Here is a 27,357-nt window from a genome sequence, read left to right as displayed (position 1 = left end):
GAGCATATGGAACTGGAAATAGTGTTATGGGACCATTTTCTTTCCCCCTTTTTCTTATTGTGGCAAAATACACATAACATAAAATATACCTTTTTTGACCACTTCCAGGTACACAATTAGCAGCATTAAATACATTCACATTGCTGTGGAACTGTAACTACCATTCACATTCAGAACTTTTTCATCTTTTCCAAATTGAAACCACACACATTAAACAATAATTCTCCGTGCCCTCCTCCTTCAGCCCCTGGTAACATCTGTTCTGCTTACTTCTGTATAAATTTAACTATTCTGGGTACCTCGTATAAATGGAATCATACAATATTTGTGTTTGGCTTACTTCACGGTGGGGTCATTTTTATAAAATATAATCTGCCACATGTTCCAAAGTCAAGTTGTACCCACAGCTTGAAAATTCACTCTTTATTCTCTTTCCTATCTAAAGTTATGTCCAGCCATGCTGTCTAATACTGTCTATCATTGTTTCTGCAATGATATTAAATAATCCCCAAAAGACGCTGCAATCATTAAATGCCAAAAAATAGAGAGGGCCCAAATTGGAATTAAACCTTCCTGGCATTATCAATTTCCTGGGTAAAAATAATTCTTCTAAAAATTAATTCACTGAATTCAGTCCAATGAACCTAAGTCCAAAATTAAGTTAAATTCCAAAGGAATTAAAGTCTAAAATCAAACTGTAAATTAAACTCCAAAATTCTGAAATGAAATCAAAGTTCAAATAAATCTCTCCTTACTTTAAAATTCTGCTCAGAGTCATTCAAAGAGGTCTTTGATGCCTGGATAAAGCTGGGGCCTCTTTAGTTGCTCCAGACTCAGATGTCTCTCCCAAGAGTGGACCTTAGAAGTTAATAAGGCACAGGGATTGTTCCAGCACCATCTATAACACTTTGGGCTTAAAAAACGTTCCCAGGTAGAATGATGTTCACAGAACCCAATATTTGGTAGGATTTGTCAAAGTCTAGAGCAGGAACTCAAGGTGTTCTGGGAAAGGAGAGTAAACAGGGAGAAGGCCTGGTGACACTCAGTCACTCTGGGCACTGACACTTCATGGCCTGCAGTGGCAAGACAGTTATGTAAAATTATTACCTTAGATACCTGCAATCAAGTTTCCATAGAAGGTGTAAATCAACTATCCTTCAATTTTAAAAAATTAAATTTAAAAAAAAGTGCCTATAGAAGGCAAGGCTCTGGGTGATGTTGTATCTGATGCCATAGAGTAGGCAGGAGTAGGCACCTAGGAAGTCCAGGAGTATAATTCTTCTAATTGGGTTAGAGAACATAGGGAAAGAAAATGATGAGTTTGGACTTCAAATTCCCAGCTCCAAAGTCCATATAAAGAATCTGAACGCTCCGGGACTTCCCTGGTGGTGCACTGATTAAGAATCCCCCTGCCATTGCAGGGGACACGGGTTCGATCCCTAGTCTGGGAAGATCCCACATGCCACGGAACAGCTAAGCTTATGCACCACAACTACTGATCCTGCGCTCTAGAGCCCGTGCTCCATAACTACTGAGCGCATGTGCCACAACTATGAAGCCCGTGCGCCTAGAGCCCGAGCTCTGCAACAAGAGAGAAGCCACTGCACTGAGAAGCCCGCACACCACAACAAAGAGTAGCCACTGCTCTCCACAACTAGAGAAAGCCCAGACGCAGCAGCAAAGACCCAATGCAGCCAAAAATAAATAAGTAATAAATCTTAAAAAAAAAAAAAAAAAAGAATCTGGAAGCTCCAATGACTGCCCTTATAGAAGTCCTAGTCCCCTATAGCCAGGAAACTAAAGCCAAAGTCTAATCCTGTGGGTGGCTGAATTACAACACAAATTGAATTCCCAATAATGTAGTACTTCTTTTGTTAAAGTTCGGCATTGACTAGGATGGAATGGGGCCTTGAGAACTGGGATGGGGGTATATGAGCAGATTCCAAGGAAGCCAGGAACCTTGAAGCCCACATTCTGCAGAGTCTTCTTTGTCATAGAAGCAGCCTTTCCACCATCAGAGAGGTTACTCCCCTTTTGCCCGAAGATCTGGTCGTGAGCCCCCAAAAGACCTTCCCCCGTCACCTGTCCATCTTAGACCTATAACTAAACTCAAGTCCCCAAAGCCCCAGAAGGTGAGGCACAAATTAGCATCCATGAGGAGGTGTGATCAACACCTACAGAACTGCATGATTTTGCCAATTGGACCTGGTTGAACTTATTGAAACGGGCTCAGTGATTCCATATTCAACGTTCCCGCAAGGGGCTAGAGATATCTTTAACAATTCACTTTGTTGATTGACGGAAACCAGGGCTAAAATGTTGCCTACGGTAAAGAAGTTGAAATGGCAGAACTTCTTCGGTATGGTTTAAAGCAGGGCTAGGCAAATTTTTTGTGAAGGGCCGGAGAGTAAATATTTAAGCTATGGGGGCCAAGAGGCAAAATTGAGTATATTATGTAGGTACTTATACAACAGGAGAGAAAATTCCTGTCCCCCTCCCAGTTTGCCTGGGGTGAGCCATGGTAGTGGTGAGTGGCTGTATGTCCGATGCCAATTCAACAGAGACAGTCTTGGGAAGAAGAACTGCTGGCCTAGGGGAGGAATGTGGGGCTGCTGCCCTGTCGGTTTCACTCTGCCCCAGATCCCTGCCTCCCAGAGAGCCTGGCTCTGTCACCTGTCTCAGCAAGATGAGACAACTTGCTGAGTCACCGACCTCTGAACTGAAATTCTACTGCTCGTTACCCCAGCAATGACCAACAGTGCAGCCCCCAATATATAGGTGGTGATCAGCGGGCCCCAGAGCAGCAAGGTGTGGCCACCAGCCAGGAGCAGACTCTGGGAGTGGGGTGGGGGGAAGAGGAGCAGAGGGGAGATGCAGTGCTAGCTGGCTCTAGCAGTCTCCACTGGTGAGGACTAGATTTGGCCCAAAACAAGATTTATTTGCTGGGATTTGGGCCAGTTAATTAACCTCTCCAAGGCTCAGTTTTCTCACCTGTAACACGACGATCATAAAGGTGTCTGTCACATAGGGTTGTTGAGAAAATGAAGTCGTAAAAGACTTGATTCCTTGATTCCTTGTAAGGACCTGGTCAAAGCTAGTCATCATTATTCATAGCTTTGATACATGGGCCACGTTTGAGAATGTTCAGGGTTTAAGGGTTTGCTGTTTTAGGGGACACCATGTCCATATGAAATAACAAATGTGGTAAGATAACTAAGTAACAAAGAAAAATAGGTTAAGATGGACCTTTATTCAAATCTTCTTAAATTACGGTGGATAATAATTGAACAATATTTAAGAAATGGTTCAGTAGAGATTCCTCAGAGGGGCTAAGAACCAAAATATCAACAGTGGAATTCAGAAACTTATAGGCTAAAAATGCCATCAGCATCTTGCTGCTGCAGAGTAGAGAAATATAAGTAAGGCCTGGTCAGCATAACGTTCCACTTGGAATCACATCCCCTCATCAGAGAGTCTGTTATTATGATAACACTTTATGTAAAAGGAACAAAACAGGAAGGTTTCTCTCCACTCCTGCACAAAGCCCCCCATCACTGGGCAGGTTTCATTTGCCTGAACCAGGAAGCCACACAAGCATCAGGAAGGCCCACAGAGCACAGAACACTGGCGCTGAAGTAAGAGCTTGAGAAGCCTTGAACCCCAAATGAGACCAATTCACTGATGTGCTGAACCACCCCCACCCCAACACCACCATGCCTCATTTGCCTCTCATTTGAAGGGGGGATGTGATGTGAGATGTAATTTGGATGATCAAGTTTACTCCTCACAAAGCCCTAGAGCTGAAAAAAAAAATCCAATCATTTTGGATGAATTTTTCCCCCTAAAATGTCTTGCCTATTTCCTTGCCATCTTAAACACACCACAAGAAACCCATTCAATTTCATCACCACCTCGAACGTCCACGCCATCAATACAGGAGGTGAGATCGTGAAACTATGTCCCGTACGTGGGATGGCCCCAGAGCGCCGTGGGTTCAGACATCGTTTTCCTTTGTTTAGGCTTCTGATCAGTTTGCTGTGTGCTCCTTTGTTGCCACCCACCAGTTAGCATTTTCTAACTTAACCAGGACCCTGGCTTTCACTCTATCCTATTCCCATATTTCAATAAAAGGGTGGCACCTTGTTTCATTCCTCTTCATTGAAGATGTATTTGCAGGGTCACGACAGACTTCTGGACCCTGCGGTAGAAGTGAGATTTGATTCCGACCCGCATGATAACAGCTGTGTGACACGTTAGCTGTTTAGTGTTTGCCTTTTCGTTTATCAAGGTTTGACATGAAAGTGTATCCGAGGCTCCCAAATGTCCTTTTTGCCCGAGTTGAAATGACATTCTTTCCCTGTATTAGTTTCCTATTGCTTGCTGTAACAAGCAAGTTACCACAAATGTAGTGGCTTAAAATAAATATGATATCCTACAGTTCCGGAGGTCAGAAGTCCAAAATGGGTTTCAGTGGACTAAAATCACGGTGTTGGCAGGGCTACAATCCTTTCTGGACACTCACGGGGAGAATCCATTGTCTTGCCTTTCGCAGCTTCCAGAGGCACCTGCGTTTCTTGCCTGGTGACGCTGTCCAGCGTCACAGGCAGCCACGACCGGTCAAGTCCTCCTCCCAGGGCGTCACTCTGACACTGTGCCTTCCGCCTCCCTCTTCTACGTGGAAGGACCCTTGGGACTACATTGCTCCACCTGGATAATCCACGATAATCTCCCTATTTTAAGGTGATCTGATTAGCAACCTGATTCCATCTGCTACAATTCCCCGTTGTTATGTTAATATAACATACTCACAGGTTCTGAGGATTTGGAATCAGACATATTTGGAGGCCATTATTCAGCCTGCTACAGTCCCCTTATTTTATGATAAACATCCTAAGGTGAATCTTTTTTTTTTTTAATCTTTTATATTTTTAGAAAATACAGTGATGGCCAAGTGGAGGGGAACGATGCTGCAACCCACACCAGATGCCAGTGGCACTCATTCTTGTGACATCTGTGAAGTAAGTTCGATTTCCATGAGGCCCATTTGCCCACCATCTTTCAGAATGAACTTGAAAACAAGATGCCTATAAGTACTTATATACTTTCTAATTTGCTACTTTTTATCTGATTTTGTGCAGTTTTGGAAACCAGATAATTTATTTTGGAATTGAATCAAAAATGAGGATAACAAATATTTACACAATGCTCACTAAGAGCCAGGAGTTATTCTAAGTACTTTCATGCATCATTTCCAGTCCTTCCGACAACCTCAGAGGGTAGGTTTGCTCGGACCATTTTACAGGCAAGGAAACCAAGGCTTTAAGAGATGCATCTTGATTGAAAAGGTTGAATAATAGCTTGAATTTCTTCAATAAAATGGGGTTGTTTAGAAAAGAGCAAAAGTCGATGTGGTGTAGACAGTCAACAATATCTTTTATCTGTACATTTTTGCATATTAAAAATATACGTGCAAAAAAAATGTGCATTCAAAAACTGCAAGAATATAATGTTTATTTATAAAAGGGAAACATGCTAGCAAAGATATAAATGATTTTTTTTTACAAGTTTGTATTATTTAAAAATAATAGCAGGTATTATTTTTACATATAAAAATGAAGTCATGACGTTGTAAATCAACTATATGTCAATAAAAAAAATTTTTTTAATGAGGTCATTCAGAATTGAGTACAGGAAAGAAGGATTAATTTCACTCAGGAAGTGGACCAGTGTCAGTAAAAAGAGTAAAAGAAGACTTTGTGACAGTGGCAGGGAGAGAGTACCAAAATAAGGAAGCGGGTACTAAAAAGATTCAGATTAACAAGTGCACATTATTGTTTCTAGAAGAGTTATCCAGGAAGTGTATAATCTGTTACTATTTATCCATTTGGAATTTGGAAATGAAAAATTGTAGATCTGAGTAGTATACAGTGTTTTATGCTGAGATATAGAAATAGATTTGTAAATTTTAATTACACTAAGAATTTTTTTTAACTAAGAGAGGGTATGATTTAATGAAATCTTGAGGTTTTGGGTTTTCTTAATGTAAAATATATCTGTCATTTGGAATGGGTTATTTCTATAACTTAAGGCCAGCATTTCCTAAACTGTGCTCTGAAGAAATGTAATATGTGTTCCATGAAAATAATTGATGCTGATGCTATTTTTTTCTACAAAAATTTATTCTAGAAAAACATGCATGTAAAAAATCAACTAGATAAGGGACTTACCTGGTGTCACAGTGGTTGGGAATCTGCCTGCCAATGCAGGGAACACAGGTTTGAGCCCTGGTCCGGGAAGATCCCACGTGCTGCAGACCTACTAAGCCCGTGCACCACAACTACTGAGCTTACACTCCTGAGCTCATGAGCCACAACACTGAGCCCATGCACTGCAGCTACTTAAGCCTGAGAGCCTGGAGCCCGTGCTCCACAGCAAGAGAAGCCACCACATTGAGAAGCCCGTGCACCTCAATGAAGAGTAGCCCCTGCTCACCAAAACTGGAGGAAGGCCTCACACAGCAACTAGAGAAGACCCAGTGCAGCCAAAAATAAATAAAATAATAAATCTTTAATTAAAAAATTAAAAATCAACTAGATAAATATTATTTTAATTATTTAGTAAGCTGCCTTTAGGAGAAACAGCTGGAGCAATCCCTGGAGGACATTTGCTCTGTGCTTTGCTGCAGGGACAGCATTTACCACCACCTGATTTTTAAGCTCCTGGTGGCCAACCCTGAAATTGCCTGCACAATGTCCACTCTCCCTGCCTTACCAGTGGAAACCTGGGTTTGTTCAGGGTGCCCAAGGCCCAGGTACAAGACTAGATTTTTCTCAGCTTCTTCACAACTAGTAGTGACCATGAGATGTAAGGGGATGTCTGCTAAATGGACTTCCAGAAAGATGTTTTCCTGATGAAAGAGAAAGACTCAGCTGCCTTGGAATACCTTTTGCCTGTTGTCTTTGTCCTCCTTTCTCCTGCATGAGACGTAGACTTGAAATCTGGAGCTGCAGCAGCCAACTTGTGACCTAGAGGACCAAAGTCACATACTAAAGGTAGTGACCCAAGAACCCAGTCAAACTTGGGGTCCTTGATGACATTACCGAGTTACTGTACCAGTTGTGGTCTGCTCACCTCTAAATCCCTTGTTATAGAGGGGACAAAAGCTATTTAGTTAAGCCATTGCTGTCAGATTCCTGTTACAATCCTGTCGTAAACCCATGTGCATCATCTTTTGATTGATTACCATAGTGCCCCATCCCTAGCCACATCATTTCAGCACATATCGATGATATTCAGCAATGTTTATGCAATATTAAACAATTACCCAACACTAACATGTTCTCTCCAGATCTATGGCTAAAGTGAGAAAGCTTTAAATGAGAAGAAAGCCTTGGGGTTCTAAATGATATCTGAACCAACGCAAATTTAGAATACTTTACAGTAGAGATGACTAATCTGAGCTTTAACTTTCTAAAAGAAAAAAAAATCTAGGGGGTCTTCCCTGGTGGTCCAGTGGTTAAGATTCTGAGCTTCCACAGCAAGAGACACAGGTTTGGTCCCTGGTCAGGGAACTAAGTTGATATCCAGTTGATATCCACCTGGGCGCCTGTGCAGATTGAAACATCCCTCAGGCACTGGTAAGTACAGCCCCTCTGCCTTTCACATCAAGACGGGGATCTGATTCCAGTTCCTAACAGTCAGTGTCCCCAGCGGGCGTGCACTTGGGCAGTCTAAATGATTCAAAAGAGAAACGTGTGACCTTCACACTGGCGGTGAGCATGGGAGGAGGGTGCAGGGTGGAGGAGTCAGGACGACCTGCCTACTTCAACAACATGCCAAACCCACCGGGGAGGCTTGCCAAGAGCCAAGGTCAGCTGCCAAGCAGGGACAAGAGCCCAGTTCTTTCCCTATCTGCCAGTGCTGACCTTTCATGGTGCAGCTTGCAATTTCAACCCCCTCGTCTCTGCAAGTGCCTTCTGTGGGCGGTGACTCACTCCCCAGCACTCTCAGAGGCAGTAGAGTCCTGAAAATCTGGGCCAGAGTACGAAGGAAAGAGAAAAAATAAAAAGAATTAGATCTGACAAGTTCACCAGAAAATGTCTAACCTGCCCCTCTGTTACACTGGGAGGTTTTGCTGGAGTCTTCCTTACATCATTCAAACATATCATAAACAAGAATTCAAATTCTTTTTTTTTTCCATTTTATAAATTCTTGTTTAAAAAATTTTATTGAAGTATAGTTGATTTACAATGTGTTAATTTCTTCTGTATAGCAAAGTGATTCAGTTATACATATATTCTTTTCCATTGTGGTTTATTACAGAATACTGAATATAGTTCCCTGTGCTATACAGTAGGACCTTGCTGTTTATCCATCCTATATGCAATCATGTGCATCTGCTAATCCCAAACTCCCATTTCTTCCCTCCCCACCCCCTTGGCAATTACACGTCTGTTCTCTACGTCTATGAGTTGGTTTCTGCTTTGTAGATATGTTCATCTGTGTCGTATTTTAGATTCCACATATAAGTAATATCATATGGTATTTGTTTTTCTCTGTCTTACTTCACTTAGAATGATAATCTCTAGGTCCATCCACGGTGCTGCAAATGGCATTGTTTCATTCTTTTTTATGGCTGAGTAATATTCCATTGTATATAGATAACACATCTTTATCCATTCATCTGTCAATGAGCATTTAGGTTGTTTCCATCTCTTGGCTATTATAAATAGTACTGCTATGAACATAGGGGTGTATGTATTTTTATGAATTAGAGTCTGGATATATGCCCAGGAGTGGGATTACTGGATCATATGGCAGCTCTATTTTTTAGTGTTTTGAGGAATCTTCATACTGTTTTCCATAGTGGCTGCACCAATTTACATTCTCATCAACAGTGTATGAGGGTTCCCTTTTCTCTACACCCTCTCCAGCATTTGTTATTTGTAGACTTTTTAATGATGGCTATTCTGACTGGTGCGAAGTGGTACCTCATTGTAGTTTTGATTTGTGTTTCTCTAATAATTAGCAATGTTGAGCATCTTTTCATGTGCCTATTGGCTATCTGTATGTGTTCTTTGGAGAAATGTCTATTGAGGTCTTCTGCCCATTTTTTGATTGTTTTGTTGTTGTTGTTGTTATTGAGTTGTATGAGCTGTTTATATATTTTGGAAATTAAACCCTCGTCAGTTGCATCCTTTGCAAATATCTTCTCCCAGTCCGTAGGATGTCTTTTCATTCTGTTTATGGTTTCCTTTGCTGTGCAAAAGCTTATAAATTTGATTAGGTCCCATTCATTTATTTTTGCTTTTATTTCTATTGCCTTGGAAAACTGATCTAAGAAAACATTGATACGATTTATGTCAGAGAATGTTTTGCCTGTGTTCTCTTCTAGGAGTTTTATGGTGTCATGTCTTATATCTAAGTCTTTAAGCCATTTTGAGTTTCCTTTTGCGTATTGTGAGAGAGTATGTTTTAACTTCATTGATTTGCATGTGGCTGTCCAATTTTCCAAACATCTCTTGCTGAAGAGACTCTTTTTCCCCATTGCATATTCTTGCCTCCTTTGTTGAAGATTAATTGAACATAAGTGTGTGGGTTTACTTCTGGGCTCTCTATTCTGTTCCATTGATTCATTTGTCTGTGTTTGTGCAACACCATGCTGCTTTGAATACACAGCTTTGTAGGAGTGTCTGAAGTCTGGGAGGGTTATGCCTCCTGCTTTGTTCTTTTTCCTTAGGATTGCTTTGGCAGTTCTGGGTCTTTTATGGTCCCATATACATTTTAGGATTATTTGTTCTAGTGCTGTGAAAAATGTCATGGGTAATTTGATAGGGATCACCTTAAATCTATAGCTTGCTTTGGGTAGCATGGCCATTTTTATAATATTAATTCTTCCAATCCAAGGGCATGGGATATCTTTCCATTTCTTTGAATCATCTTCAGTTTCCTTTATTAATGTTTTGTAGTTCTCAGCATATAACTCTTTCACCTCCTTGGTGAGATTTATTCCTAACTATTTTACTTTTTGATGCAATTTTAAAAGGGATTGTTTGTTTACATTCCCTTTCTAATATTCCATTTCCGTGTAAAGAAATGCAACCAATTTCTGTATGCTAATCTTATGTCCTGCTACCTTGCTGAATACCTTTATCAGTTCTAGTAGTTTTTGTGTGGCGTCTTTAGGGTTTTCTATGTATAGTAACATCAAATTATCTTTCATTGGTACAGTTAGGATTTGGAGCATTGTTTGTCTTCCCCCTCTTTATTTGACACAGTAACTAGTTCAACTAACTGAACTGGATCACACAATAATAATAAAAGTATGTTCTATAGCTATTATTTTAGTTAATGTTTATTAAGCATTTTACAGTGCATCAGGAATTGTGCTAATTATTTTATGTACATACCTCATTTAATTCTCAGCAACTTGATGAGTTTGTTAGCCCTACTTTCTAGAGGATAAAATGAGGCACAGAAAGGTTAAGTAACTTGCCCAAGATTACATAGCTAATAAGTGGCCAGGAAGGATACGAATACAGTCAGACTTCTCACTCCTTACTGCTACACAGTTGAACAAATTACTACACCATATTACGATACTATTTGAAATCAACTGCACCACTGCTACACTGTTCAACTAACCACCCACTGTACTGCTACCCTGCTCAGCAAGCTGCTATACTATGCAGTAGTGCCTACAATGCTCCCAGCATCTTGTGAGGTGCCAAGAGTAGGAAGATGAATGAAACAGGGCCTGGCCAAAAGGATCTCACTGTTGGTTCACTTGTCCCCAGAAGTGCGGGGGATCCAGAAGTTCCCATATGCCCATGAGCAGACTCAGTGGTACTGGGAGAATTGGCTATCTAGAGGAGACCTCGAATCAGGATAAAGAATTTCAGCATGTGATGACTTTGGGACCAAAGGCAATGGCATAGACTAAGACCATGATCCCAAATAACTAACAATATTCAAACTGTTGACAATTAGTGCAGTCACAATCCATAAGAAAAGACATACACCCATCATGATGGAGGACAGGCCGGCAGAACAGGGTCTGCTATGGAGGGGCTGGGATGGGTTGGACGTTAGCCTTGAGACAACCCCCAGAGATGGAGCAGCAGAGGCCCTTTGGGTACTCTCAGTCACCTAGGAGCCCCTCCAGGCCATCATGAGGAGCACCAGAAGGAGGAGGAGGGTTGATTAAGTTTTCAGCATCCACAGAATATTATTGTATATGGAAAAGAACACCAGGTGTTACTCATGTTTTCATTAATATTGTATTAGCTTATAAACCTATGAACTTATTTTTTCCCTAAAGCCTCTAAGCTCAACATACAGGTTTTATTTACTTACAAATTTAGCAATTTTTGTGTTGAAATGAAAATAATCTCTTTTTAATTTTGTATTTATTTTTTATTGAAGTATAGTTGATTTACAATGTTGTGTTAGTTTCCAGTGTACAGCAAAGTGATTCAGTTAAATATATGTATATATATATACATACACATGTATATATATATATATTCTTTTCCTTTATAGTTTATTACAAGAAATTGAATATAGTTCCCTGGGCTATACAGTAGGTCTTTGTTGTTTATCTGTTTTATATATAGTAGTTTGTATCTGCTAATCCGAAACTCCTAATTTACCCCTCCCCTCCTTTCCCCTTTGGTAATCATAAGTTTTCTTTCTGTCTGTGAGTTTGTTTCTGTTTTGTAAATAAATGCATTTGTATCATATTTTAGATTTTATATATAAGTGATATCATATGATATTTGCCTTTCTCTGTCTGACTTATTAATACTTCACTTAATATAATAATCTCTAGGTCCACCTATGTTGCCAGATATGGCATTATTTCTTCCTTTTTTATGGTTAATATTCCATCAGATATATACATACCCCACATCTTCTTTATCCATTCACCTGGTGATGGACATTTAGGTTGCTTCCATGTTCTGGCTGTTGTAAATAGTGCTGCTATGAACATTGAGATGCACGAATCTTTTCAAATTAGAGCTTTCTCTGGATATGTGCCCAGGAACACTTACTCTCTCTTTCTTTTTGATTTAATCTCAGTAAGCTTATACATTTGACAGATAACTTTCTCCCTAAACATTTACAAACTGGACTAATTAAATTCATTTCAAGATTTCAAACCACAGTCACCATTATGACATCTGATTCTCTCAAGAACTTCAAACACCAAATAGCAGACTTATAAATCTTTTTCTTTTTTTAAGATTTATTTATTATTTATTTATCCGTTTTTGGCTGCATTGGGTCTTCGTTGCTGCAAGTGGGCTTTCTCTAGTTGTGGCGAGGGAGGGCTACTCTTCGTTGTGGTGCGCAGGCTTCTCATTGTGGTGGCTTCTCTTGTTGCAGAGCATGGGCTCTAGGCATGTGGATTCAGTAGCTGTGGCTTGCAGGCTCAGTAGTTGTGGCCCATGGGCTTAGTTGCTCCATGGCTCGTGGGATCTTCCTGGACCAGGGGTGGAACCCGTGTCCCCTGCATTGGCAGGTGGATTCTTAACCACTGCACCACCAGGGAAGTCCCCAGACTTATAAATCTAAAAGGTAAAATCTTCGCAATGACTCATGTTACTCTTATAAATCAAAACAGATTTGCAAATTTAATAAATAAATCAGATTAACTTAATCACTTAGAGCATCATAAAGAACAAAGAGCAGAAAATTTTCTAAAACTTGCTATTATACTTAATAGCACAATTGACACTAAAGTATCAATGCTGTTGATTCATTACTTCATCCTGGAGTTACACGTTACTCACATAATGAAGGGGAACACAATTCCGTCTTAGGCTTGTTATAGCAACTGAGGTCATGGACTCTGGATGTCAGAGATCCCTCGGGCCCAGCGCTGGGCCTTCTCGTTTCTCTCTCTGCGCTCACTTCCTGGTCATCTCATCCAGTCCTGTGGCTTTGACTACCGTCTATGTGCTGATGACCCCCTGTTGTACTTCCCCAGCTCTGGTCGGCATTAATGTTGCTCACCCGTTATTTCTGGTTCTTCTTTTTCTAGAAACACAGGAGAATTGTGCTTCTTTACCCTTACCTTCAGGTTAACTGTGGCCATGGGACTTGCCTTGGCCAAGGAAATGTGAGTGGAGTTATGGGCCACTTCAAGGCAGAAGTATTTCATTGCTGGTAGGAGACTCTCCAGCTCTTTTCTTCCTCTTGCCACAGCAATAGTCCCGGTAGTGGAGCTCCTATTAGCCTGAATTTCAGAGTGAAAATGACATGGGGCAGAGCCCTACCCATAAGATATCTTTTGTTGAGTTGACTCCATGAGACTTTGTACTTTTGTTACTGCAGCCTAGCTTTACCCATCCTGATAGTTACCAGCCCACACCTCCCTCCTGAACGCCAGACACAGATGCCACAATAGCTCCACTGGGATATCGAGACACATATTTCAAACCTAATAGGCCCACAACTGAATTTCTTAACTTCCCGCCTAAAAACCACACTGCACCTCAGTCTTCGCCACCTCAGTGGGTGGTCAGTTCCATCCTTCTAATTGCTTAGGCCAGAAACCTCAGAGCCATCCCTGTCTCTTCTCTTTCTCTCACATCCTATGTCCAATTCATTAGCAAATACCTTCGGCCCTACCTTCGAAGTATATTCAGAATTGAACCATTTCTCACCATCTCCTGTTCCCCCACCCTGACCTAAGTCACCACCACCTCTCACTTGGATAATTACAACAGCCTCCCAGCAGGTCTCACCTCTTCTATACTAGTACCTCCTTATAGTCTTATTCTTAATGCAGCAGATCATTTTAAACCATTCAAATTGTGCCCCAAACCCTGCAGCACCGCCCCCTTCACTCATGATAAAAGCCAAAGTCTTTATAACAACTTACAAAGCCCAGCTCAATGTGATTCTCTCCACATCTCTCTGAACACAGCCCCGATCCCTCTCCCCTTTACTCATTTCACTCCAATCACACTAGCCTCCTTGCTACTTCTTGAACACACTAGGTAAATTTCCAAGTTAGGGCTTCTGCTCTAGCTATTCTCCTGGCTTAGAATATCCTTTCCCCATCTCATCTCCTCAAAGTTTTTATCAAATCTCCCTTTCACAATGAGGCCTACCTTTTTAATACTGCAAACTGGCCACCTCGGGGTGTCCTCATCCTTTTTACCCTGTTCTACTTTTTCTTTTCTCCATAGCATTTCCCACCTTCTAATCTATTATGTAGTCTATTTCTTTATTGGGCTTGTTGCATACTGATCTCGCTCAGTTGAAATGTAAACTTCTTGAAGACAGATAGTTTTGTGCTTTTTTGTCTCTGTTGTATCCCAGGTTCCTGGCATGATGCACAAAATAGGCACCCAATAAATATTTATTAAAATAATTGGGGTGCTTCCCTGGTGGTGCCTGTTGGGAAGTGGCAACGAGAGCAGCAGAGGCTCAGATGCCTGGTTCTAGCGGACTCTTAAGTAGCCAGAGGCAATGTGGAGAATTAAGATGCTCTGGTTTCAAGGAAACAGCAGGCAACTTGCCAAACACTCCTTTCAACTGCTCTTGAGAAATCTATCTGCCTCTAAGACTGTTCTTCCTGTGCTGACCTTATCCACAAAGGATCCGTGCCCCCTTTGTGATGAAGCCAAGGAAGTACTGGAGCCTTACAAAAACAGGTTTATTTTACAGGAGGTGGACATCACCCTTCCAGAAAACTCTGCTTGGTATGACAGGTATAAATTTGACATCCCCAGCTTTCATTTGAGTGGCCAGTTTCTGATGATGCATTGAGTAAACATCTCAAAACTTGAAAAACAGCTCTAGAAACTTGAGCAGCAAGGTGCAGGAGGCTAATGAACGCCCTCCTGATTCTCCACCCTGTCTGTCCAGAACTCATTTTCCTGAGGAAATGGCTGCACCCCCATGCTCCTTTTGTCACTTTCACACAGCTCTAAGGATGTTCTGAACTCAGTGGTGCCAAATAAATGGTAATATTTCTCTTGTGATTAATGGAAGTACCAATGTGGGAACTGTTTACCTGTTGGCATTTTATAAAATAAGAGGAGTGTATTGGTAGGGAGGGGATGATGGAAGGTGGGAGAAATCCACTTGCTTTATTTATTTTTCTCCTTTGTATTAATATAGACGCATTTCACATTCACTGGATGGGGCCATTTACAGGAAGAAGGCTCTGTGTCCCTGCTGCTGCCCTAAGGGCTTAAGTTTTTAGTGAAAGAATAAATGTTCTTCCATTTGGTAGATAAAGTGAAATGTGAATTGTTAATAACTGTGCACAGTCAATAAAAGGATGTTTTAACAAATTAAAAAAAAAAAGAATCTTCCTGTCAATGCAGGGTATACGGGTTCGAGCTCTGCTCCAGAAAGATCCCACACGCCGTGGAGCAACTAAGCCCGTGTGCCACAACTATTGAGCCATGTGCTGCAACTACTGAAGCCCACATGCCTAGAGCCTGTGCTCCGCAACAAGAGAAGCCACCGCAATGAGAAGCCTGCACACCACAACAAAGGGTAGCCCCCACTTGCCACAACTAGAGAAAGCCCACTTGCAGCAACAAAGACCCAACACAGCCAATAAATAAATTAATTAATTAATAAAAAAATTGGTTGAGTACTAAATATATGAATTACTATTTGGGTCTAGAACACAGAATCAGAGTTCTCTTCCCAGGATGACCTTGTCCAAGCATTTTTTGGCAGCTGAATTATTAACTTCCAGGATTTTACTGGTACTACTTAGTTGCTAACTAAATCTGAATGTAGTGTGCATATGTTTGCATTAGCATAAAGAGCATTTTCTGCAAACACTATCTGAAACTCATAATTGTCTTTCTTTGAATGTACTATATTTTAGTTACTCCTTTGGAGTATTGTTATGTACTTGTATTTTGCACAGATTTTTTTTTTTTCCTTTTCAGTGCTCAGGCTGTCACAACCTGGCCAATGGAAGTCCCAGAGATCTTTGCAAACATTTTTGCTTTTTCAAATCAGTGAGGCTTTCTAACCCATTTCTTCTTTCTCTGCCCCAAACATAGAATAATAGAGTCAGCTACTCTCCAAAGCGCCCTGGTTCCTTTTAGTAGAAAGTTATATTAAAGACCATAATCTGGCTGCTTTAGGGATGGATACTAGATTGTTCCCTGGGAACACAGGTGGAGACAGCATCACTATTCAACCACTTTATTGACAGGAAGATGTGGTATATCTTTAAAAGATTAATTAGTCAGCATCCAGTCAGGAAAACAGAAATCACGCTAGGAATTTCCAGTAGGAGAGATATGAGATAGACAACTAATTATAAAAGTGTTAGGTAGCTTGGGGAAAAAGCAAAAAAGGAATGCGGAGGTAAACCAGAGATTAGTAACTGAGGGCACAGCTGCCACTGGGCTGGGGAGCAGAAGGGAAGAGCTGGTGTTACTAGAAACCAGAACTGCAGAGGAGGGCTGGGCAGGCCTGACACCCAGACCTCTCCCCGTACGTGTGTGCTGGGTCCTTGATGAAGGCGCAGGTGGCTGGAATTCCAGATGACAAGGAAAATGTGGCCCTGCTGATGGGGGCACTGTCAAGGGGCTGCACGAGGCTGGCACTTGGATGGCAGAAAGAAGCTAGAAGCTGAGCTAGAGCTGTCCAGGGCTGCTAGGCATCTCCCGGCCGGAAATAGGAGCAAGCAAACAGCCTTCCTTTCCTTTCTACTACTCTCCCGTCTCCCACCAGTGCCTCCAGAACCACAGGAAGCCGGCCGGCAAGGGAAAGTGGGAAGTGTGGCTCAGCCTCAGTGTCACAGAGAGAAGGGTGGCCTGGAGTGGGGGCCACCAGTGGATAACCAGCACAAAGGTCATGAGGTCACCCGGACCTTCCAAGTAAACTCCAACTTCTTTCTTTTTTTAATTGAATTATAGTTGATTTCCTACGTTGTGTTAGTTTCTGGAGTACAGCAAAGTGATTCAGATGTATTCTTTTTCATATTCTTTTCCATCAGGTGTCGAATATAGGTCCCTGTGCTAAACAGTAGGACCTTGTTTATCTACTTTATATATAGCAGTGTGTGTCTGTTCATCCCAAGCTCCTCATTTATTCCTCCCCCTCTCCCCTTTCCCCTTTGGTAACCTTAAGTATGTTTTCTGTGACTGTGTAAACGCCAACTTTTTTAAGCCCTCTTTTCTAAAAAAAATTCTTGTTTTGGTATAAATTATTTCCTGAGTTACTAGTTTCTGTAAGTGTCATATCATTTCTTATCCATTTTAATATATCTAATGTATTTGTACACACATTCATATAAACCTATGTACTTAAACATCAATATAACATTAATGGACACTATTACTTACTAGTACCCATTTATATTTTACTCAGAGTCTGACCTAGGCTAGAATTACATTCCCTCCCTCCCTCCCTCTCTCTCTCTTTCTCACTTTCTCTCTTTCATTGTCGTAAAATATACATAACATAAAATTTACCATCTTAACCATTTTTAAGTGTACAGTTCAATAGTGTTAGGTGTATTCACGTTGTTGTACAACCAATCTCCAGAACTCTTTTCACCTTGCAAAACTGAAACTCTACACGCACTAAACAATAACTCACAATCCCCCCACCCCCAGCCCCTGGCAACGGCGCTTCTACTTTCCGTCTCTCCAAATTCGCCTACTCTAGGTACCTCCTGTGAGTGGAATCACACGATATTTGTCCTTTTGTGACTGGCTTATTTCACTTAGCGTAATGTCTTCAGTGTTCATCCATGTTGTAGCACAGGTCAGAATTTCCCTCCCTTTTTAAGGTTTTTTAATATTCTGTTACATATGTATGTACACACACACACACCACATTTTGTTTACCCATTCACTTGTGGGTAAGTGGACAGGGGTCGCTTCCTCCTTTTTTGACTATTGTGAGTAATGCTACTACGAACATGGGTGTACATTTCCCTTCTCTTTTACAATCCTTTTATACACCTTCATTCTATAGGAGCGATTCTTAACATGTCAGACCTAGCACTTTCTCTCATCCTACAATGAAGTTCATAGAAATATAGCCTGTCTCCAGACAGTTTCAGGAAAATCAATACAATAAAATATCTATTTCATTGTGAGTAAATACATGAGAACAATCACACGGGACACATAACAGAGTAGTCAAATGTTTGCACGTTGCTGACGGTGGCCACAGCCACAAACATACAATGTCTCAAGAGTGTTGTACTGGAGATTTGAGTACCACAGGTGCTGTTGCTTGGTGGCACGGTTTCGTAATATGGGTAACCAACACAGTAAAGTTTGAAACAAAGCAATCTTTTTTCAATATCATGGCAATTATAATCTTCAAAATGCAGTGCATATTTACGTTGGGGAAAAAATACTTGATGTTTCTGTGTAAAACAGAATTAGGTTCTTGGCTCAAAGCATTTTAAACAGGTTATTCCCCATATAGGGCACTGAAAATTGAAGAACACACTGGATGATTTGTCATGCAGGATGGTCCAGTGATTTGCAAGACATCTAGCATCTTTAACCCGTGCCCACTAAATGCCAGTAGTATGTACTCCCTCAGTCATGAGAACAGCCAAACAATGCCCCTAAATGTTTCCAGAATGCCCTCTAGGAGGCAGTACCACGCACATTAAGAACTGCTGTTTCATAGGTAAGTAAGTCTCTGTGCCTCTCTCCCTGAAATCTTAACCAATAAAGCTGTGTAACCGTGGCAAGCATGATGGAAAAACCTTGTAGGCTCATTAGACTAATTGTTCAATTAGTGTGCTCTGAAATCTACTGCCAAGTTTATGCCCAGGCCATGCGTCTCACAGGTTGCTCCAGCCAGTGGCTGAGCGGAGTGGGGATGCTAAGGCCAATGTGTTTCTGGAAGGCTTGAGACTCCTCTGACAGCTGACTTTGCCTTGAGGTTCCCCAGTAGCCTTGCTGACTTTTCTTGGCTGCATGACAGGCTAGGATGTCTCCACCCAACCTTCCTTCCCTCTTTCCTTCACTTGGGGTCAGACTTGCATTGCCTCTGACAGCCCTGCTAGTTCTGTTCCCTCTCTGTTTTCTCTCAGAGGTGTCTCCCCAGTACAATCCTTGTGCGTTTTCTCCTATCTTGGCATATGCGTCTTAGAGGACTTAGAGGAACAAAGAATCACAAAGCCTCCATGGCACACAACAGTAAGTGTTTATTGCTTGTATTTCTGGGGGCAGGGTTGGGGGCTGCTGACTAGACAGCTCTGCTGATCTTAGCTGGGCTTGCTCCCATATCTGGGGTTGACGGGCTGGTAGTTGATCTAGGATGACCTCCTCTATGGTGACGGAGGACTCAGGGGAATCCACACATCTCTCATCCTCTAGCAGGCCAGCCCAGGTGTGTTCTGATAGCAGTGGTGCAGGCACAAGAGAAAAGCCCAAAGTATAAACCTATTTCCAATTTGTGCTTTCCTAGGGTCAGCAATACCCACTGGTTAAAGAAAATCATATAGGTGAGCCCAGATGGGGCTGGAGGATCCTGAAAAGTAACATGACAAAGTGTCGGGATACAAGGAGAGGTGAAGAAAGAGACTATTTTGTAATTTACCACAAGGTCCATGCATTTTTCTTATTAATGAAGTACTACTCTTCAGTTTTCAAAAAAATTGTAACCTCTCTTAATCACATCATTGTAGAGTCACTTATTGATAGAAACTCTGAAATACTGAGTATTTACCAAAAGACCCTGTTACCCACACAAAGCTGTTTCAACTAGAAACGATTTCCATTACATTCATTGTCAAGTTAAAGCCATTTTCTCCTCCCTGCAGTACCCAGTGCTGTGACTGCCCGTGACAAATATTAGATCAGTTATAGATAGCAAATAATCTACATTTTCTTTGTACTTCAGAGTGATTTATTGAATTTTCAAACACCTGCCACACAAAAGTAGAGAAGTTCAGGCATTATTATTTTTAAAATAAATCTGAGTAATTCAAACATCCCTAGGACAATATCATTTACTTGCATTCTTTCTTAAGTAGGAAAATCTGTTGTGTTACAGGTCGGTTGCCAGGACCTACACCTAAGCCTAGGTGCACCTGCGGCTGTGGGCATTGTGTACAAGCATCATTTGTCATGTGTGTCGTAGCAGAGAGGGAGTGGAGAACCACAGTGCTAGCCCACGGTGACCTCTCTGCTCCAAGCTCCTGTAACCCTTACCTTCCTACTAAGGTTGTGCAATCTGTTGTGCAACAAAATCAAGGATGGAGGCTTTCCTTTCCATCGTTCATGCCCTCATTAAAAAAAAAAAAGTTTTGTAAATTTGAAAAAAATTTTAGCCTACAGGAAAGTTTCAAGAACAAAACAGTGAACAGCCCTATGCTCCTCACCTAGTTTTACCAGCTATTAGCCTCTTGCCTCCCGTATATACTGTCGACATTGCTCTCTTTATGTTTACACGTTTCCCCTTTACCAAGCCATCTGAGAGTGGTGTGCAGGCACCATGGCATTTCACCCCTAAATAATTCTCCATCCTTTCCCAAGAATGAGGCCATTGTCCTATTATTGAGAATGCCATTGTCACACCCGAGAAACTCAACGTTAAGTTCAATATACAGTTTACATGAAATTTGCCTAATTGTCTCAAAATTATGCTTTAGTTTTATTTTAATCCAGATCCCATTGCATTTAGATAGCTCACTAATCTATTAACAGCAAGAATAAAAAAATAGATGCCTGGGTCTTACCCTAAAGCTACAAAAACAAAATTTCCAGGGTTAGGTCCCAGGAATCTATCCTTTTAAAATTCTTTCTCGATGACTCTGATGAGAGAGTCAAGTCTGGGGATCACTGAGTTCTACTTGGAAGTTAATGATCTTTTCAGCTGTCCGTGGCTGTTTTCCCAAACAGACTTCAGTGAGTTCTTGTACAAGAAGTAATAAATTATTGGGAGAACTATAACTCATATCCATTTTTTCTCTACCCTAACCACTGCCCCTCCCCTCTAATCCCTCCTGCTTCTCATCTCTTAACATTATACTCAGAAGAACTTGAGTGGCAGGTTTTGAAAGCCTGGCCCTAGACTTTATCTCGGGTGTCTCTTTAATTCCAAATCTGTTAATTCAATGCCCTTGTAAATACTTTTTAATTGAATAATCTGGGGTGAGGGTAGGGGGTGGGGAGGGAAGGATTGGCTTGTTGAAATGCAGATTTCTAGGCTCCCGGCTAGGCTCAGGAATGTGCATTTTAATCAGCTCCCTAGGTAGTCTATACTCACCCCACGCCCCTGCTTTTTTTTGTATTTCACTCTATGGGCCTTTCAGAGAGATGTACTCAGTAAGCAACTCAGTAAACCTCTGGTTGGGTCATTGAATTAAACGTCTATGCTTAGAACGCTTGCCCACAAAACAGACACCAAAAGAACTTCCCATCTTTTAACTCATCTCTTTCAATGCTCCTATTTCACCAATTCTCTCAGAAGAAAATGTCCTTTCACAGAGCCTTAGCTTTTCTCTAAAACCCTAGAAAACAGACATCTTATTTCTGCCTCATCCTGCCTTTTACTCCCACTCTGACCAAATTCCCTTTTAGTGTTGACTCAAATTGTTTATCTGAGTCTGTTCCTGACCTTTTGGTTCTAGTGACATCTTTATGGCTTCTTCCCCCTGCCCCCCCCCCCTTTTTTGGTGGGTAGAGATGATATGGAGGGGAACCCTGAGGAAGGATTACAGATTGTAAAGTCACCCACACTTTGATTCCAGTATGCCACTTTGAACTAAGTTGTCCATCATGGGAGAAAAACAAATTTATTATTTTGAATTTTCATCTTGCTTGCTCTGTTTGCTAGGTAATCTGATCTATTTGAAAAGCAAATATTCTTTTTTGAAAATCACATTGCATTTTCTGCAAAGCTGTGTTTTGCTAACATGGAAAGAATTAAACCGAAGTTTAACCTTTTAAATATAGTTGTTAGTTAAAATATCTGGTGTCTCTTAGTAAAGGTAAAGAAGCACTCTAGAATCCCAATTTGCCTGTGATGAAGGATACAGTTTTCCTTTTTCAGACGATTCATGGTAGAAAATAATTCCTCCCAAATGATGTGATTCTAGTGATGCCACGAGCAATTCTAGTGAAATAATATGAAAAATACAAAGCTGTCATCAGATATGAAGTTAGAACAGAGATAATCTCTTCACCAGAAGAAACCAGCACGTGTGCATGATGTCGAATCCAGCCTCTGTGCCCCAACAATGAATTAAATCCTGGAGACAGAGGTTTGGATTAAGTAGAAAAGGTTTATTGCTTTGCCAGGCAAAGGGGGCCACAGCAAGCTCATGCCCTCGAAACCGTGAGTCCCTACCTGGAGGGGGTAGGGAAGAGTTTTATAGTAATGGTTCAAAGAGGGTGTGATCAGCGCGTGGACATTCTCCTGATTGGTTGGTGGTGAGGTAAGTGGGAGTCAGTGTCATCAATCTTCTGGTTTCAACTGGTCTGTGGTCTACGCCTCTGTGGGCAGGACACCGATGACTTCTCCCACCTGGGGGGTGGGGAGTTTCAGTATCTGTAAAACAGCTCAAAGATATTGTTCCCCTTGAGGGGGGAACCAGGACCCTGCCTGGAGGCTGCACTACTGTTTCGTGACTGTCCCTCCGCATCTCCGCATCCCCTCCCTTCCCTCATTAGTGACTGTTTGGACCTGCTCGTTCTCAGGGAAGGTCGTGGAGGCTGAGTGAAGCCTATTTCCTGTAATCAAGAACTGGGGGATACAAAGTCTTTTGTGCCCAGGAGCCCCACAGGGTCCTGCTCAGTTTCATGTATAATATTCATTGATACACAGATATATTGGGAGTGATAAAGTCACTTTGACAAGGTAGGAAAAACATTCTTATCACTGCATTAGTAAAAAAACCACATCATTGCTTTAATGAGGGAAACTGATTCTTCTTCACAATGAATGAGCCAGCCCCAGCTGTTCTAACCACACTAGCCCAGGTGCCAGGAGTGTGAATGAGTCATATTGGACAGTCCAGCCCCAGCAGATGCAATGCATAAAAGAACCAAGGATCCCAGTGAATAGCCAGAAGTGTCACAGACATATGGCCCCAGGTGAGTCATCCCAGCCATCTCCAGGCGTTAAGCCACCCCAGCTGAGGTTGTAGCCATCATGGAGCAGAGAAGAGAACCCCTGCTATGTTCTCTCTGAATTTCTGGCCTATGAAATTATGATCTTAAGAAACTGGTTGTTTTATGCCACAGTGTTTGGAATGGTTTGTTATAGTAATAGGTAACTGGAATAGATGTTGAAGAGAGTGTAACAGGGAAGCGCTAAATCAGACTCCATGTTGGACCTGTTTCTTTGAGTTTAACTTTTGCTTTTCAGTTGCTTTTGTTATTATAATCATACATGATGGCCTGCCTCAGGGAACACTGCCCCTCTGCCTGAATGTTAAACTAAAGTGCCTTTGTTCAGCTTACAGGGAGACAATCTGACTCTGCCCACCTATGAATGGCTACAGAAAAGAAGAAATTAATACATCCCCTCCCCAATGCTGGCCAAGCCAGGAAAAACTAATGGCTTTTTAACTTTACTTCTTCATCTCCTTCCCTTCTCTGTTCTATAAAAGAAACTGGCATCCGGACCCCATTAAGATGGTTTTTTGGGGGACACTAGTCCGCCACCTCCTTGATCTACCAGCTTTCTGAATAAAGTCACTATTCCTTGCTTCCATACCTCATCTCCCAATTCATTGGCCTGTTGTGTGGCAAGCAGAGCGAGCTTGGACTCAAGAGGATTTGTATTACTTGGCTACTGCCACAATAATATGGGACTCCAAAACTTGGTGGGTTTCAACAGCAGCATTTATTTTTCTCACTCCCAGGGCTGTGTGCTCTACTTTCAGCTATGAGGGAGCTGAGCTAGCTCAAGGTTGTGGGCTGGTTTCAGATACACTCTTCTGTCTTTGTGCTGGTGCCAGGCTGAAGGTGGAGCATCTACCTGGGGCATGCTGGGTCACGGGTATGCAGGAGTCCAAGTGCAGCTCTGCAAAAACATTTTGACTCCTCTGCTTATGTCATTCGCCAAGTAGGTCACATGGTCAAGCTCAAAGTCAAAGGGGTAAGTACACTCCCATCCAAATGGGAGGAAGAAGAGAGGAAATACTTGCTGAACAGTGTTCCAACCTATCAAGAGATTCAAGCATCAGATGATGATGGTGGTGATAGTGAGTAGTGTCAGACTGGCCCACTTTTAAGGTATTTCTGTAATTTGGTACTTAGACATCTAGAATCCAGAGAGAACACTTGTGTTTTGGGGGGGAAAGTGTCTAAATAAGAAATCAGTAAGTATTTTATTACTTTATAAATAATGTTTATATTAATAATATAAATATTGTTTATCAATTTATATTGATTTATTGATACAAAATCCCTACAAGCAGGAGGCATGTAAAATTATGAAAAGACAAAGAAAATGTAATAGAAGAACAAAAGGAGAGGGATTAAAAAAAAAAAGGAGAGAAAAAGAAGGCAGAAAGTGTAACCTTTTATCAGCTGTTGGGGAGGCCAGGAGCAGACACCTGTTTCTTGGTTTGCCTCATATGTAGGCAGAACTGCTACAGGGCAGCCAGTTCCTGAAAGAAGTCCCAAGAGACCAGCTCCTCCTTAAGGAAAGGTTTTGCTAGTTCAATGACAGACGCATTTGGCATGGCAAAAGGCACCCCCAAACACTGCTTTCCCACTCAGCACCACACATATCCGGTGAAAGTGCCAACAGTGCAGGGAGTTCCCTACTCCCAACTGAGGGTTAACGATGAACACAGCTGTGAAGTACATGGGACCAGCCCAAAAAGCTATGGCAGCAGGCAGAGTTAGAGCAAGGGGCATTAAGAAAGGCTTTGGGAGAGAAGTGGTACCTGAACTGGGACTGGATGCAGAGGCCAGAAAATGTGGAAGTAGCACAGTCTCATTTTTTTGCATGTATTGAGGGTACAAGGCTGGCGAGTGAGCTGATCATGGTGGATCTTGAAGGCCAGGATGAAGAGTATATTCTTAGTTCAGTGGGAGCCCTGAGAGCTTTTGAACAAGAAGTGATCTGAAGGAGTTGTCCTTCAATATCATTCTTTCCTACTTCTTTAGTAACAGAAGCCCCTGTTTTTAAACAGATTTGTGCCTGTGCAAGTTAAGATTAGCTTTCCGAACTTCTCTTGCAGCTAGGTGCGGTCATGTGACTAAATTCTGGTGAATGAAATATAAAGGAAATAGTGTGTGCAACTTTTAGGAAGTGTTCTCAAAGGGAGAAGGTATTGCTTTTTTTTTTTTTTTTTCCTGCTGGATGAAGCCCAACCTAATTCTAACATGCAAATTATTCATTAGGAAGACTGGCCTGGGGCAAGGCAAAATATAGGATGGCTGGAACAAGAGGAGCATTGGAGGTGAGAAGACTAATTAGGAGAACATCTGGATAGTCGAGACAAGAAGTGTGGAAATAAGAACTGAGCCAGTATGACAGCTTTGGGACCGGAAAGGGAGGGGTGGGTGGGATAAATATTGCGAAAGGAGAGTCTGTGGGACTTGGCAATTGGTCAGGTGAGAGGAGACACCAGGAAGAATCAAAGGTTATTCTGAGGTTTCAAGCAGAGGTGACTGGGAAGTCAGTGACTCTGGTAATAGAAATAGGGGGATGAGCAGGCTTGAGGAAGGCAACCAGGAGTTTAGTCTTGGACTTGTTGAGTTGGGATGCCTGCAGGATATCCAGGTGGAGATGTAAAGCAGGCAACTGGAAATTCATTTCTGGAGCATGATTTGAGAGTCCTTTGCATAAAAGAAGTAGTCAAAATGAAGGGGGGGCTGGTTGGCAAATTAGAGTGTGTCTGTAGAAATTCCTCTTTCTTCAGTGCACACAGAGAAATAAACTTTGCTCTGCAAAACCAGATAAAAATATGTAAGCTCTCCACCTGATTTGTATCCCCTCACCCCCCAAAAAACTCTACAAGCTCCAGTCAGTGGCTGGCTGGCTGCAACCAATGAAATCCTCATTTTCTCAAACTGTGGACAGCTCCTTAAAGTTCTTTACTAAGGCATTTTAAAAAAATATTTATTTATGTATTTGGCTGTACTGGGTCTTCACTGGGGCATGCGGGGTCTAGTTCTCTGATCAGGAATCGAACCTGGGTCCCTTGCATTTGGAGTGCAGAGTCTTAACCATGAGACCACCAAGAAGTCCCAAATAAATAAAATTTGAAATAAAAAAGGAAACAAATCTAATGTGAACATTGAGGAACAATCTTTTTTTTTTTTTTTGGTGCCACCCGCTTGTGGGATCTTAGTTCCCTGACCTAGGTGCCCCGGCAGTGAAAGTGCGGAGTCCTAACCACTGGACCACCAGGGAATTCCCTAAGGAACCATCTTTGCAGGCTGGCTAAAGCGCTGTCTGCACTATTTTCATGCGATGGCTGGGGACCAGGGGATGGAAGAGGTTAAAATCCAGTGGCTTGTGTGTTTCAGCTGAGGTTACTAGGTAGAAACGCAACTGAAAGTGGTGGTAAGAGCTCTGTTTCTTCTCCAAGAGTTCTGGGTTCAGCTCACAAACCGCAGACAGCTGCCGGGCGACCCAGGGCCTACCCCGGCGACCGACCGCAAGCCAGGCGCCAAGGAGCGCGCAGCTGCGCGTAGTCTCGAGGCCTAGGTACTGGATTAAGGACCCCGCTTCACTACGAGTAAGGCTTTGTAAGACCCCTTAATGAGAGTGTGATAAGGCTTTTCTAATTCATAAGTCCACCCACCCACCCATCCATCCATCCACCCATCCATCCTTTGTCTCAGGGTCAGTGCCTGCGCTGGGCACCCCAGCGCGGTTGTCGCGCGCAACCCCACAGGACTAGAGGAGGGGACTTCACGCCGGAGGAGGACGCGGCGGCAGGACCGCCCAGGATCCCCTCACCGCGCGAGGCCCCTTCACAGGAGAGCCGCGTGGGCTCTCGAGCCGACGACGAGCCGCCCGGGGGCGACACCACCAAGCCTGTTGGGAGCCGCTCCCCTCCCCCAACCCCCCGGACAAGGAACGCGGCCGGGTTCCACATTCTCCCCGACCCTCCGACCCGGAGGGCCCAGACCCCGGCCGGCCTGAGCGGCCCCGGCAGGTGCCAGCGAGCCCGGGCCGTCCCACAGGCCGCGCCCCCCCCGCCAGCCCCTGCGGTCATCGGGAGCGGGCCTCGGTTAGCGGGGTCTCGGAGGCTGCGGGCCCCCGGCCTGGCCGGCTCCACCCGCGCCCCGGCGACCTCCAGCGGCGCCCCCCGCCCGACCGCCCCTCCCCCCGCGCCCGTGGCCAGAAGCCGGGCGGGGGGCGCGCGGCGGCGACTGTTGGGTGCCGATTGGCCAGAGCCACGGGGGGCGGGGCGGTGGG

At 42.7% G+C, this 27,357-nt stretch overlaps 1 protein-coding gene and 1 long non-coding RNA gene across 4 annotated transcripts in view; both read left to right on the top strand.

The window, feature by feature from the left end:
- LOC130857246 (uncharacterized) overlaps positions 1-19,499 on the top strand; it is a 31,648-nt gene extending 12,149 nt beyond the window's left edge. The window contains exons 3-5 of one of the 2 annotated variants that reach the window (XR_009054786.1): positions 4,933-5,018; positions 19,055-19,160; positions 19,432-19,499. This is a non-coding gene — a long non-coding RNA (uncharacterized LOC130857246). Of the gene's footprint in view, positions 1-4,932; positions 5,019-15,344; positions 15,563-19,054; positions 19,161-19,431 lie in introns of those variants that run through there. The other variant, XR_009054787.1, reaches the window with a different exon arrangement.
- Positions 14,497-15,220, top strand: LOC130857245 (glutaredoxin-like protein C5orf63 homolog). 2 transcript variants are annotated; one of them, XM_057742748.1, is made up of 2 exons: positions 14,497-14,666; positions 15,136-15,220. In XM_057742748.1, exons 1-2 carry the CDS (start codon positions 14,497-14,499, stop codon positions 15,218-15,220), a joined length of 255 nt encoding a protein of 84 aa, XP_057598731.1. The 2 variants fall into 2 exon arrangements, with proteins under 2 accessions (XP_057598731.1, XP_057598730.1); XM_057742747.1 differs by lacking the exon at positions 15,136-15,220 and having other exon boundaries at positions 14,497-14,781.
- Positions 19,500-27,357: the final 7,858 nt, after the last annotated feature.

The sequence above is a fragment of the Hippopotamus amphibius genome, chromosome 7, assembly GCF_030028045.1.
Source record: "Hippopotamus amphibius kiboko isolate mHipAmp2 chromosome 7, mHipAmp2.hap2, whole genome shotgun sequence".
Lineage (NCBI taxonomy): Eukaryota > Metazoa > Chordata > Mammalia > Artiodactyla > Hippopotamidae > Hippopotamus > Hippopotamus amphibius.
This window is presented reverse-complemented; position numbering and strand designations above follow the sequence as displayed.